The sequence below is a fragment of the Microcaecilia unicolor genome, chromosome 8, assembly GCF_901765095.1.
Source record: "Microcaecilia unicolor chromosome 8, aMicUni1.1, whole genome shotgun sequence".
Lineage (NCBI taxonomy): Eukaryota > Metazoa > Chordata > Amphibia > Gymnophiona > Siphonopidae > Microcaecilia > Microcaecilia unicolor.
This window is the reverse complement of record NC_044038.1, coordinates 41,753,196-41,768,487: the sequence shown is the minus strand read 5'-3', so window position 1 is coordinate 41,768,487 and position 15,292 is coordinate 41,753,196. Positions and strand designations below refer to the sequence as shown.

General features: G+C 42.2%; 1 protein-coding gene across 5 annotated transcripts in view; it reads left to right on the top strand.

The window, feature by feature from the left end:
* The window catches only part of METTL22 (methyltransferase like 22), an 84,591-nt gene that overhangs the window by 59,651 nt on the left and 9,648 nt on the right, over nucleotides 1–15,292 (top strand). For all 5 annotated transcript variants that reach the window (XM_030212858.1, XM_030212856.1, XM_030212857.1 and 2 more), the window contains exons 8-9: nucleotides 231–311; nucleotides 4,007–4,109. In XM_030212858.1, the coding sequence (XP_030068718.1) occupies nucleotides 231–311; nucleotides 4,007–4,109 (184 nt within the window). The remainder of the gene's footprint in view (nucleotides 1–230; nucleotides 312–4,006; nucleotides 4,110–15,292) is intronic.

Below are 15,292 nucleotides of genomic sequence, written 5' to 3'. Positions count from 1 at the left end.
AATATATGCAAGAGCTGCCAAAGTGAATCTGACTCGGTAACAAGTTCAAAAACTGCTTCAGGAGTCAGCATGCTAGATTGCTTTTCTCAATTCACTCCACAAATCTAGCTTTCCCCTAGTTAATGACTCATGGGTGCATCACCTCACCCATTTACATTTATATTTTGCTCATACCTAATTTTGCAAGCACCTTCATAAAGATTTTACAGCATCTTTGTCTTTGTTTACAGATCCCGGGATCCCATTCAGCTGGTCAGAGGAGGACATTGCTGATTTTTATGATTCTACTAGTGTCATACTGGCTGCTGATGGTAAGGGTGTGCCATTGAAACTGGAGTAGCAGCTTGAATCAGAGGGAGTTGCTGAACAGAAAAGTTTTGATCCTTAAATGGAACAACGATGGCTATGTTTTAGGCCCATCAGCAGGCAGAATCCCCAGGCCGACCACATTTGCATATTCCACTTAATTTTTTTCTAGAACATTTTGGTGCTTATTTTATAAGTCCTGTGCATCTTACAGACGTATATACATGTCTCAAACTCAAAGTGCATATGGCAAGGGCGTATGGTGTGGGCATGTTTGGGGATGGGGCAGGGCGCAAAACAACTAAATAGGCGTTCCCCATTTCAGAAAGGGCAACAACTGCATTTCTCTGGGCAACTTCAGGAGTTGCACCTGCTCTCCAGAATGTTTATGTTTTAGAAAAGTTTGTTTTGTGCAGCACTTCAGTGGGGGAATTAGGGGAGGTCACCTCCCTTAATTCCCCAGTGCTTTTGTCCCTCCAAAAGCAGGCCCAGCCTCCAAGGGGGGGGGGGGCAGTCGCCGGGGTCTCTCAGGCCAGGTAGCCATAAGTGGGCCCAAGCCTATCCACTTTGGGGTCAGGCCCACCCGAAATCAGTGCTCTGTAGGCGTGGCTGGCGGGGATCCACAGGCCCCGCCAGCCAAAGATCTCCCAGTAGAAAGAACACTTACACCCATCCTAAATTTCTGAGGTCCCAAATTTGAAGGCTGCGAGTGTACTGATTGCCTGGGATCCTGCCCAGAACAAGATCATACCTGGTCCTTTATTTTCAACTCTAGGAGAGCAAGGGAAAGAAATCCACACACACACACACCACCAATAAAAAAATATATATACAAAAGCCTTCTTAAGAGAGTGTGGGCCCCACTTAATGACAGTGAGTTCACCCAGAACGGCCTCAAAATCCCTCAGGTCCTCTGCTCTTTTATTAAGAATGCATTAAGTCATAAATTAACTGGTTACATCACAAATCATGGGACACAAACTTTGAAAAATTATTGGCTAGATTATATTCAATTTCTATCAGCATTCTAAAGAGCAAAGGTCAGACAGCTGCTAGCTATTTTGGTAAAGATCATTATCATTCTGGTAAAGATCATTAATGTTTATAGGAATGCAGAACTAACATACATTATTCCATATTACATCTTCATGCTACTACTACTACTATTTAGCATTTCTATAGCGCTACAAAGCGTACGCAGCGCTGCACAAACATAGAAGAAAGACAGTCCCTGCTCGAAGAGCTTACAATCTAATAGACAAAAAATAAAGCAAGCAAATCAATTAATGTGTAGAGGAAAGAGGCGAGGAGGGTAGGTGGGGCGAGTGGTTACAAGTCAAAACCAATGTTAAAGAGGTAGGCTTTCAATCTAGAGTTAAAGATGGTCAAGGATGGGGCAAGACGTAAGGGCTCAGGAAGTCTATTCCAGGTGTAAGGTGCAGCGAGACAGAAGGAGCGAAGGTCTGGAGTTGGCAGTAGTTTCGCACCACATCAGGAAACACTGAAATATTAAAATTTGTAAATAGCTTTTGATGATTCTTGAAAAAACAATTTAAGTAGCTTTTCTCTGTCTGAAAACAAAGTGAGCATCAGATTACTCCTCTGCTTCACTCTGGTGCAATCTGTGATAAGACTCTCTCCACCATCCCTCCACTCCTGACTGGACTGAAGTTTGAAGCCCTCTTCCCAGCTGCAGCAGCGCACAGGCTTAGACATCTGCATATTTTTCTCTTACTTCCCTATTCCCTTCCAAACATGTGTGCTCTTAGTGACTCTTCCCAGCATCTGAACAAAACATTCATTACTTAAGCTTGCTGAAACTGTTAATTCAGCAAGTGTTATCAATCTGTAACTAGGTTAAATGCATCTGTCCTGCTCTGTCTTAAAATTATCTCAGTTTCACATTTTTAATGCTTAACTCTTGATATTCCCTTCTGAGCTGAGGGTGCTATCGTTTTCATAATACATACTTAATATCATCATACCTTACTATTGGCTTTTATTTTTTTTATTGCTTGATTTATTATTTTGATATAATGTTCATAAATAAAAAGTTATAAAAGAAATTCAATTCCATCTTTTAATGTGGCTGAATATTGGTCGCCGAACTGTATTTCTTCCACTAGAAAGGCTCAGATTGCTGATCAAATTGATTTGAACTTTCTTGACAAATAAGGTCCAGACAGTGGGCCAGTACGTAGCTGCTTCCTCTGGTATCAACCCAGTTGTGATATTGACTTCATTTATAAAGCCACAACACATACTTAGGAGTTAAAGCAAAAAATATCTCGGGTCTTGAGTTTATTGTTTTTTTGCAACAGAAAAATCTTAAGTTGCTAGTGGCCATGGGCATTTCCTGTATCTAAAGTATTCTACCAAAGAGGCCATGAGTGATGATTCCAAAATTTTATCCTGCCCATATGGTTCATAATTATTTTTAGCTTGCAGTCATGACTAAATTTGTCCAAAATTATAAAGTCCTTTAAACTAAATAATCTCTCTGTTATAGGAAAGAATAATGTTTTAATTAAATCCTTTATACTTGTACTACACCAGGGGTAGGCAACTCCGGTACTCGAGAGCCACAGGCAGGTCAGGTTTTCAGGATATCCACAATGAATATGCAGGAAATAGATTTGCATACCATGGAGGCAGTGCTTGCAAATCTATCTCCTGCATATTCATTGTGGATATCCTGAAAACCTGACCTGCCCTGCGGCTCTCGAGGACCGGAGTTGCCTACCCCTGTACTAGACCATTAAAAAATAGAAAACAAATGCTGTAAACATGTCAGAACATATACAGCTGCTGCTTGGTAATGGTTATATACACAATGCTTAGATGTAATACCCAACAGAATGAAACTGATAGTACAAAATAACACAAAAATCAAATTAATTTTGATTCTTGTTAATGACAACTGTGGTATTAGTTAAGTTTGTCATTGGTATGGATCACTTGTCTTGTGTCTCTTCTTTCCATTCCCTCCCTTCCTATTGTTTATTATAGGCTATTGTAGTTAAAATACCCGTTCCCTGCCCTTATAACAACTTGATTGTAACCTAGTATTCCTGTTGTATCTCTCTGTCCTTTCCTGTAATTTAATTTATTTATAATTACTTTTTTTCTTGTAAACCACTTACCCATCTTCAAATCATTGCTCAAAGCCCACCTCTTCAATTTTGCTTTCGGCACCTAATCACAACACCTCTACTCAGGAAATCTAGACTACCCCAACTTGACATTTCGTCCTTTAGATTGTAAGCTGTTCTGAGCAGGGACCGTCCTTAGTTATTAATTTGTACAGCGCTGCGTAACCCTAGTAGCGCTCTAGAAATGTTAAGTAGTAGTAGTAGTAGATGTACTTACCATTTGCGGTATATTAAATAAAGGGAAAATGAAATGAACATGTATTTCAAATCCTCTGCTATGTATAAACTCCATTTTAAGTCATTGAAATTAGTGTAGAAGGAGAGACAAAATGACTCCCACATAAAGAATTGTCAGCTTCAAAACCATTGAGCTTTATAGCTGAATACATAAGGATCATCACTTTGCATGAGTTTCTGTACGTGTATTTCGGTAAAACCTGAAGCTATGAGTCTGCAGTGGTTGTTCTGTGTTTTACTGATCACCGCAAATAGAAAATAGCCATCCTTCTAAAGGAGGTTTTTGCTAACTAGCTCTTGTTTGATTGTAGTTTTCTACGATGATGACCTCACAGATGCTGTCTTCAGAACATTCTATCGAATTGTGCACAACTTGAAAAACCCATGCACAGTCTACTTAACCATAGAAAGGAGGTGGGTGCTGTTCAGGAGCATATACTGAGGTGTCCGCACAAATTTCAAATGATAGCCCAGGGTAAACCTGATTTTCAAGGAGCAGCAGGAGTGGCTGAACAAGAGAGTTTAATTTTGCTTTACAGATTTGTTTTTTTTTTCTTATTTATTCTTGTCATATGCATCTTGACAGTTTTGTCTAGCTAAATCAGTGCCTCAGATCTGTTGAATTAGTGAACCAGTAAACCAACATATAACTGTTTTCTCTGCATTTAAGACCAACTTATGTTTAGCAAGCCAGGAAGCAAGAGCTAAAAGGCAGTCTTGGAGGAGAGAAAGATCAATATTAAAAGGCGTAGTGGGAAAATTGAGTAAGATATCATCTGAATAGAAGAATGAGTTGATATTGAAAGTTTAGATTAGGTTTGCCAAGTGACTGATCTAAATGTTAAAGAGCAGAGGTGATAGAAGAGAACCCTGTATAGTACAAAAAATAATATATCAATACTAGTAAAAAAGGCCCGTTTCGGAAACAAATGAAACGGGCGCTAGCCAGGTTTTCCTCGTAGTGTGTATGTTTGAGTGAGTGTGTGTGTGTGTGTGAGAGAGAGAGTGACTGTGCGATTGTGTGCCAGAGAGAGATTGAGAGTGGGTGCTTGTGTATCTGTGAGTGAGTGTGTGTGTTTGAGTGCGTATGTTGGACACAGTGAGTGAGAGAGACCGAGTTTTCACAGAGATACAGTGTGTTTGACAGAGTGAGAGTCTGCTTTTCCCCCTACTCTCTTGCCCCCCTATCCAACTTTTCCCTTCCGTTGGCCCCCCTCCTTTTCCTCCCTCTTCCCCCTCTCCCCCTGTCCCTTCCCACCCTCTACTGAATGAGTGAGTGAGTGTGAGCCCCTCCCCTCTCGCAGGGCACCCACCCCCACTTCTCTGGTGTGAGGATCCCCTCCCTACCTCCTTTTCCCTCTGTTAAGCGGTTCTGTGTTCCATCCCTGACTTCCTCCTCCTGCATGCCTGCATTATGGAAAGAGATGGGGCAGGCTTTCCCCGTTTACCCCCTTGCTGGGAGGGTATGTTCTGTTTGGTGATGATGTCGCTTACGGATGGGGGCACCAGGATGTCCCTTTAATTCCTCTATTGGCGCCGCTCTCTCTACCGCCCCGCCCTCAACGTCAAAGCGTTTTGACGCGAGGGCGGATCTACAGTTTTCTCTCGTTTTTTTGTCCTCGTCGCCACTCCGCCATGGCACCCGAAATACCGAGGGGGGCTCCGGGATCTCCCTGCAAGTCCTCTTTCGGCGCTGCTGTCTGTTTGGCCCCGCCCTCAACGTCATCATGTTGTGACGCGAGGGCGGAGCTACACTTCCCTCTCCGTTTTGTGGGGTTTTTTTTGGCCTCGCTGCTACCTTCTGTCTTCCTTCCCTGACTTCTTCCCCCTCCATGCCGGCGTTATTCATAGAGATCGGGTCGCTGTTTGGTGGGGGGGGGGGGGGGGTCCGATTGGGGACTGGAAATAGTGAGGGGGCACCGGGATCTCCCTGCAAGTCCTCGATCGGCTCCAGGAGGAGCAGGTCCGGTGGGCAGCAGCCCCTGCCTGGGTCGCTGTTTGTTGGGTGGGGTCCTGGTGGTAGGGGGGGTCCTGGTGGTAGCGGTGGCAATGTTGGGGGGGGGGTTTGGTGAGGGGCAGCGACTTTGGGGGGTGGGGGCGTTGTGAAGGGCGGATAGTGCGTCTCCTAATGGGATGTCATTTTAGGCATCGCTTTTTCGTTTTGTTGAGTGTCTGTGCTCCGCCCTCGACGTCATCACGTTTGATGTGTGGGCGGGGCAGACTCAGCCACCTCACTTTAGAACGTTGGAGAAAATGAGGCTTCATTAGAACGTTGGAGGTGCGTTTTATATAGAGAGATTAAGACTGCATACCACTAGAAAAAGTACAGAAGTAAGTAGTAGGATTATATCGTAAAGCTCTAGGGGTTGGTGTTCAACCAATCTAGTTGTTCTATTGACTAACAGTACATCAACTGCACACCTCAGTCCCTAGTTTGAGGGGCCCTTTTACTAAGCCGCGTAAGCGTCTACACACGCCAAAATGGAGTTACCGCTCGGCTACCGTGTGGTTCTTGTGGTAATTTCATTTTTGGCACGCATCTGATATGTACCTCCAAAAAATAATTTTTATTTTCGTATGCATGTATTGGACGCGCGCAGGTTATTACTGCCCGGTTACTGTGTGAGACTTTACCTCTAGGTCAATGGCTGGCAGTAAGGTCTCAGACCCAAAATGGACGCGTGGCAATTTTCATTTTGCCGCAGGTCTATTTTCAGCAAAAGTATTTTTTTTTAAAAGGCATTTTTTTTACAGGTGCGCTGAAAAATGATTCTGCGCACGCCCAAAACACGCGTCTACACTACCGCAGGCCATTTTTCAGCACGCCTTTGTAAAAGGGCCCCTGAGTAAATAAAAGGGATTGCCAGGACCCATATTAGAAAGATCATACAAGTATTACATTTATAGATGGTATGATGAGGCAGTTTGTGGAGAGGATGTGTCTTTGGGGAAAAAAACACTGCGCACACATTTGCTGCACCATATGGTCTTTACAGCCAGCCGTGTAATGAATACAGTCTGAACTGCAGAAGAAAGTTGACTTTGACACGATGCAAGTTTAAAAGAACTCTGGTTTTATATTTGAGAGAGATTTTTTCAAACATACTGTGGCTTACTAGTGAGATTTATTCTAGTTGAAGACTGCGCAAAACCACCATGTTCACTGTGACATAATAAAAGTTAACAAATAAAATATAGGGTGATAATCTTTTATGTGGAATACATTAGTACCGTTCTTGACTATCTTTACTCAGAACAGAATGAGCAAAAGATGGCATTTACCAGAAAATAAGTGAATCATAAAAGTTGAAAAATGCAAACTTCTAATTTGACAGAATGGCAGGTTTCCTCTTCCTCCATTTTCATATTTATGCATATCTGTCTGAGGGGGCAACAGGGGCTATATGAGATGTGTGTGTGCGTGATAGGCAAGACAGATGGAGCCTCCTCACTAGATGCTATCACTTGGGCAAAACGTACATAAAAAAGCATGCTAGTGATAGTCTGAATAGGGAAAGTGGGAGACAGACATTTATAGATACCAGAAGATGACATGCAGTAGAATTTTTAAGGCTTATAATTCAATGAGTCAGTATGTCTGATTGTTTAACTTCACAAGTCTTGTACTATGTAAGAACTGTCATACTGAGTAAGAAAAGTCTATCAGGCCCAGTATCTTATTTCCAGCAGTACCCAATCCAGGTCACGAGTACCCAGAAGGATCCCAAAGAGTAGAATCATTTCTTGTTTACACCCAGGGATAAAAAGTGGCCCCAGGAACTTTTCTAAATCTTTTGTAAACCCAGCTATGTTAACTGCTTTCATCTTCTGACAGCAAATTGTGTGTTCAGTGATACATTGTTTTTAAAAGCGCTATCTGTTAGCTTCATGTCCTTTGGTCTTAGTACTATTTGAAAGGGTAACGACAGTTCCTATTTACCTGTTTCACCTCACTCAGGCCCCGATGATCAAATCCCCTGCACTGTTCCGAACAACGCTGGAAGATTAGCCCAGGAAGACCGTGAAGGATTAAAACCCTCATGATCAAAACTAATAGCATGCAAATTCATGGGGGGTTCTCCCTTATATGGTAGGGAAGCCATGCCCATTGCATCCCAGGATGCACTGGGTAGGGCGCTACCATTTTAGAGGCAGCTCTAGAAGGAGGAGGGAGTGCTACTCCCTCCTAGTCATCACAAGGTACGGGAAGGGAGAGGGACGCTAGACCACCATGGGGGGGGGGGGGGTATGTTGCCCACTGAGCCACCAGGGAGGGTTTTTGTGTGTGTGTGTGTGTGTGTGTGTGTGTCGAGGGATTAGGGGGGCTAGAGGTCCACTGGACCTCAACTCCCCATGTCGGTGTCCGGGGGGGGGGGCTTGGAGGGGGCACTAGCCACCAGGGCCTCAGCCATTGGGGGGGTCCACTGGACCCCCAGGACTGACGACGGTAGCCCAGGCTGACAGTGACAGCCCGGGTTGCCTGGCTTGGATGTAGTTCAGTTATGGGAGGCCTACCCATGCTCTATCCTTACAGGTCTGTGATTGTCATTAAGTGCTCACACCTAAAATGTACACACTTATATATCTGGTTACTCTGGTGTTCTATAAAGGAAAGTAGGCAACCAGATAAAGAATTACCCCCATAATGATTTCTACCATACAAAGTTTCTTCTTTGTATGGTAGAAATCATTTAGGAGCCTTTTACTAATATGTGGTGAACAGTTACTATGGAGCCTGTACTGTTTTGGGATCTTGCCAGTTACTTGTAACCTGGATTGGCCACTGTTGGAAACAGGATGCTGGGCTTGATGGACCTTCGATCTGTCCCACTATGACAACACTTATGTACTTATGGGGCCCTTTTTACTAAGTTGAGTTAGGTGCTAATGTATGCGTAACGCAGCTTATAATGGCATCCTGCGGTAACTGCCATATCTGCGCATTAAGGATTAATTTTACCAAGCTGCGGTAAAATGGGATCTGTGGTAGCAGCAGGGGCCATTTTTCCCGTGTGCCCCTAAAAAAAGACATGGCTGTGAGGTAAGATTATTCTTACTGCATGGCCATGCAGGGGGGAGCACTGGCGGTAAGGGCTCCGGCGTTAACTGGGCAGCGATTCCCGCTAGGTTAGCACCGCGCTAGAAATTAAAGAATTATTTTCTATAGGGCCAGAAATGGTGGACACTCGAGGCGGAACTACTGCCAGCAGCTGCATTGGGCCTACAGTAGTTCCGGGTTGCCGCCCAGACCCTTTAGTAAAAAGGCCACTAACTACATGCAAAAAAATTTTTTAGGGGGCAGAGAGTGGCTCTACATTACATTCTTTAAAAAGAGTTTTTACTATGTGTTTTTGCCTCCAATGCAATCTTTTTTTCAAAGTTCCTCTTTGCCTTCCTTATCAGCGCTTTGCATTTGACTTGCCATTCCTTATTCTGTTTCTTATTATTTTCAGATCCTTCTTCCATTTTCTGAAGGAGTTTCTTTTATGTCTTAATAGCTTCCTTCACCTCACTTTTTAACCATGCCAGCTGTTGTTTGGCCTTCCTTCCTCATGGATTATAACTGGCCTGGGCTTCCAGGATGGTATTTTTGAACAGCATCCATGCCTGATGTAAATTTTTGACCTTTCTCAGCTGCTGCTCTAGGTTTTTTTTTCCACTGTTATTCTCATTTTATCATAGTCTCATTTTTGAAAGCTAAATGCTAACGTATTGGATTTCCGATGTGTACTTACTCCATTGCCGATATCAAATCTGATCATATTATGATCACTGTTATCAAGCGGCCCTCTCACCATTACCTCTTCCACCAGCATGCAGTCCACTAAGGACTAGGTCTAAAATTTTTCCTCCTCCTTGTTAGCTCCTGTACCAGCTTCTCCATAAAGCAGTCCTTGATTTCGTCAAGGAATTTTACCTCCCTAGCATGCCTTGATGTTACATGTACCCAGTCAATATTGGATACAATATTGGGTATAAAATGGTCAGCCATTTTTTGTTCCAGGGTGATTTGGAGACGGAGAGTGATTTAAAGTGCTTGGATTATAAAGAGAGAAAATATTCCCCTGAGGCAGCTACGGTATAGCGAAACAGGGCTTCCCTGTCGGGATTTGAGGAATTTTAAAAGTACAGCATTCGGACCTGGATTGGATTATGAATGGCGAAGACATCAATATAATGAGCTAAGTACATTTTCCAAGCTTGGATAAGTGAGTTTTTGAGTCTCCTACAGTGTTTGTGGTGGCACATGGCAGTGCTCATATGAAAGTTAATGTGGAGTGTTTTTTGTGAAGACACATGATTGTAACGGTTCCCTCATTACATCTAAGGTGCGTCCTTTAAGAACGAGGTGGATCCGATTTTTCTGAAGTCTTTTTTTTTTCTCCACTTTTTTTATGGTGTGCCTGCCATAGTTGCCCTCAAACTAATTGTGCACGAGGTAGAATTGCTTGTGTGTTGTTGGTAATTGAAATCACCCATTATTATTGTGTTACCCAGTTCGTTAGCCTCCCTAATTTCTGATAACATTTCTGCATCTGTCCATCCTGGCCAGGTGTACAGTAGTACATTCCTATAACTATCCTTTTCCCCTTTACATATGGAATTTCAATCTATAGGGATTCCAAGATGTGTTTTGTGTCCTGCAGAAGTTTCAATCTATTTGATTCTAGGCCCTCCTTAATATACAATGCTACATCTCCACCAATTCGATCCACCCTATCACTTCAATATAATTTGTATCCTGGTATGACAGTGTCCCACTGGTTATCCTTCTTTCACCAGGTCTCAGAGATGCCTATTATATCTAACCTTTCATTTAGTGAAATATATTCTAACTCTTCCATCTTACTTCTTAGGCTTCTGGCATTCGCATATAGACATTTCAGCTATGTTTGTTGTTCCTATTTACATCTTGCTCAATCTTTTGTCTGCTTTTTTTATTTAAAGACACCTGGTCTACTAAGGTCTCTATTGCAACCTCACTGTCAGGATACCGGGTCTTCCCTGTTTTGATGGTATCTTTGAAAGATATCTTGACCTGAACCATGCGCTTGTGAACAACTGTCGGCTTTCCCCCAGTTTCTAGTTTAAAAGCTACTCAATCTCCTTTTTAAGTGCCGCCGCCAGTAACCAGTCCCACCTTGGTCAAGGTGGAGCCCATCATCCTTGTTATTGCTGTTTGCTATTACAAACCTATGGCTTTTTTTTTCTTGATTTTATTTATCAAATTTGTTCCCTGCTTAGCACAAAGCTAAGCTGCTTACAAAAATCCATACATAATTAGAAAACATAAACTATTAATACAAATAGACAGATACAGTATATGAACTGGCAGTCTAAACCCTCTCCTGCCATATACAGCTGACTACAAAATCAAATCAAACAGTTCATCAATTATTACTAACATACTATAAAAATGTCTGAGAAAATAAATGAGATTTTAACTGCCTTTTAAAATGAACCACATCAGGCATCAGTCATGCTTTTTGTTTTTAAATTCTTATTGCTGTTTTTCCTCTTACCTGAAGTTCTTCATTCTTGACAGCACCATGAGCCATGGCTCAGAATTATCTGGAGATTTTTCCCCTGTTTTGTATCCTTCACTCAACTAATTTTAACCCAGTCATTGCCACAACAGTCATCAGTCTAGAAAGAAGCACCAGGGCAGCTTCTGCAGCCCAGCAATCATGGTTCCTAAACCCAACTATTATGTATTGCTGTAGCATGATGATTGTAGCGCTATAGAAATAAGTAGTAGAATTATCCCGGCCCCCAGTGGTCATGGGGATGCTAAGCAATGGCAATCAAAATGTGATCAAATTTGTCATCAAAGAAAAAACGTTGTGAACCTTAATTTTAAAAAGGAAGACTATGATAAAATGAGGAAATTTAAAAAAAATAAATAAAAAAACAAACAAACCTAAAAGGGGTGGTTGTCAGCAGCAGAAGTTTGCATTAGGCATGGATGTTATTTAAAAAGACCATTTTGAAAGTCTAGATAAAATATCACACAATAGCTGCCATGCTTTTAATGATGAAGTGGAAGAGGCAGAAAAAGTAAAAAAAAAAAAAAAAAAAAAAAGCAGATCTTCATGAAGAAAACAAGGATGATACAAGGATTTGACAGATTAGATGTAAAAAGTAATGAGGTAGGCAAACAGTGACTTTGAAAAGAAGGTTTCTGTAGAGACAAGAACTAATACTAAACCTTTTTTGAAGAAAGAGCCCATGACTGAAGTCGGTTTTCCTGCAGGACAGCAAAGGGGTGAAAAACTAAATGATTCCCTTCCCTTGGTTTTACTGAGGAAGATGCTGGTCATGCCTACCCCAAAAACTTCCTTTGATGTGGAGCAACTAAAGCACATCACTGTAAATGTAGAGCAGATGTGTCAAACATCTGGGCCGCATGCAGCCTGCAGGAAGTTCTGTGCAACCTACGTTGATGTATCTAATGCACACATCTGGTTAATTACATAATGAAATTTGGCTCCTAAGAAATTGTAATGGGGAGAATAGGGAGGACGAATATTTTAGTGCGGCCCATCAATGAATGTGTGACTGGCATGGTGGCCCATTGTTAGATATGAGTTTGACATACCTGATCTAGAGGATGTAAAATCAAACTGACAAAATCAAGAGTAACAAATTGGCAGGACTTGACAGCATTCATCTCAGAGACCTGAAAGATCTCAAACAAATAGCTAACTAGCAATCTGTAACCCATCATTCCAAATAGCTACAATACCTGAGGTTTGGAGGTTGTCCAATATAATGCCAATCCTGAAAAAGGACTTCAGGTGCTTCCTCTTTGCTCTACTTTTTGTCCTCTCCATAGAGCCCCTACTTTCTACTTTGAGGGGCGAGGTGGTGATGCATGGTCTGGAGGTGGAGTCCATTACTCTCAAGACCTTGGCATTTCCAGATGAGTTACTTTTTTATTCTTACTGATCCCCAGCACTCCCTTCTGGTGGCGGTCGAGCTGATGGAGGAATATGACTTTCTATCTGGTCCCCAGCACTCCCTTCTGGTGGCGGTCGAGCTGATGGAGGAATATGACTTTCTATCTGGTTTCCAACTAAACTTGGATAAATCATTAGGTTGCCAGTCTTCCAGTCGGTTTGGACGTCCTGGACAGGGGGCCTTTTCCTTACAATGGGTGTTGGAAAAGCTTAAATACCTTGGGGTACAGCTTCCTGATGATCTGACACAATTCTACTCACTTAATGTGGGCCCATTGCTGGAAGCTTCCAGATCCAAATTATATAACTTGCGTGATTACCCCCTTTCTTTGTTAGGGAAAATTAGTTTATTTAATATGTTCCTTGCAGTCGGCTGATTATATATATTCCAAATGCTGCTGTTATATTTGCGAGTAAAAAGAGGAATTGCTGTTAAAGTCATTGCTCCAACAATTTTTGTGGCAGGGGAGGAGGCCCCTGCTTTCCCTCCAGATGACCATGTTGCTGCATGAGAGGGGGATCCTGAACTTCCTCAGGCTTCGCTTCTTGACTGTTAGCTATGGAATGAGGCACATTAATGATTGGTTTAGGAACACTGAGTATTTCACCTGTACAGCTTTGGAATTGGCGATAATGAGTCCTGTTCACCTTGGCTACCATCTACATGCCCCATCAGCTGCAATACCATCAGTGTCCTAAGTTTATGTACACTACTGGCCTTTGTGTTCCATTTGGTGTTGGCTCTGCCGCTGTCATGATGTTGAGCCCACCACGACTCCATTGTTGCCACTTTGCCACAATCCAGCTTTCACACCAGGCACAGACTCTAAACTATTTTCCATCTGGGAATCGAAGGGCTTTCAACTTTTGCATCATGTGTCACAGGAGGATTGTTCGCTCAAGCCCTTTGACTCCCTGAGAAATTAATTTCTCCTGCCCCACCAGGCTGTATTTTTGTATCTGCAGCTTTAGCACTATCATGCCACAATGGATCATACACGCCTTACAGCAGAAGTATAGGGAAAGGGAAATGGGACTTGATATACTGCCTTTCTGAGGTTTTTGCAACTACATTCAAAGCGGTTTACATATATACAGATACTTATTTTGTACCTGGGGCAATGGAGGGTTAAGTGACTTGCCCAGAGTCACAAGGAGCTACAGTGGGAATCAAACTCAGTCCCCCAGGATCAAAGTCCACTGCACTAACCACTAGGCTACTCCACTAGGCAAAGCAGTGGCCCTGGTGTCTCAACGAAAGGTACCTTAACGTTCCATCATCATCACCTCAAGGACGAGGCACCATCCCCGCAGTTGGTTCATCTGGAACAAGCTTGGATGGCTGACTTAGGCATTGAGATGCCAGAGGGCTGTCTGCTCTTTGGCATCTGATGGAGCATGTACCACATTGGGAGTTACAATGCAAAATTAACTTTTGACTTCACTATTCTCATCGGGCTTTTGTCATGAAGATCTGCTCCTCTTCTGGTTGAAGCCGTGGACATTTATGCCTGCTTTGGATCAGGTATAAATGTTAGCATGGAAAAAAGAAGCAATAGATCGTTTAAAAAAATTTTGAACTCCACAATGTGCAAATGTACAAAATGTTCAATTTATTCACCCGTGTCGGGCTTTTAATTATTTATGTATTTATTATTTTAGTGGTGAATAAATCAAACATTTAGTACATTTATTTATTTGGATTTTGCTGACACTTTTTTCAGTAGTAGCTCAAGGTGAGTTATATTCAGGTACACTGGGTTTTTGCACATCTTTTTGAGATCTTTTTATCCGTGCTGGATCTTGTAGATCAATTGCCTATTTGTTTTCTTAAATGTTAGAATGTAAATTATGCAGCTATACCCATTTTTTATAAAATACGCATATAAGTTGCAACTCCTCTGCTCAGCCCAAATGCCTTCTCTTAGTACACATATTCTAAAATCACATGCAAGTATGCGCCTGAAAGCATCACGTGTGCTTTTATGCCTGAGGTTGTTTTCAGAGGCCTTCCACGTGTATGTACTATCATATGTGTGCAAAAAATCCTTTATAAAATTACCATTGCTTACATTTGTAAGTGTTGAGATTTCATAAAACTACACCCATGACAGTGACCAGTTTAGTTTATTGGTATTTGCTATACTGCCTTTGCTGCTTTTAGTAGATCAAAGTGGTGAACACAGTAAAAATTCAAAAGAAAGGAAAAGGAACTACAATATTCATATAGAAAAGAGATAGGATTCACCATACATACAGAGGATATCACAGATAGAAATGGGAAGGGAAAAAGAGATAGTAACAGGAAATGGGAAGGGAAAAAGGGAGGTGAAGGGTGAGGACAGAAGGAGGAGAGGTCAGGTATTCCTAACATTCAGTGAGGACTAAGACTCTCCTGCTTAGTTTTGATTAAAGGCCAGATTAAAAAGCCATGTTTTTAGAGCTATTTTGAATTTTGCCTGGGAAGGTTCGTCATGAATCACCTTAGGGCGCGAGTTCCAGTAGTAAAGTGCTGCAAAGAAAAAAAGTGGAGAGCAGGTGGATTCCATAATTACTTTCTTTGGGCCGGGGAGAGTTAACCGGTGGTCATCCAATGAATGCAGAGTACAAGCAGGAGAATAAGGAATAGTGAGCGCT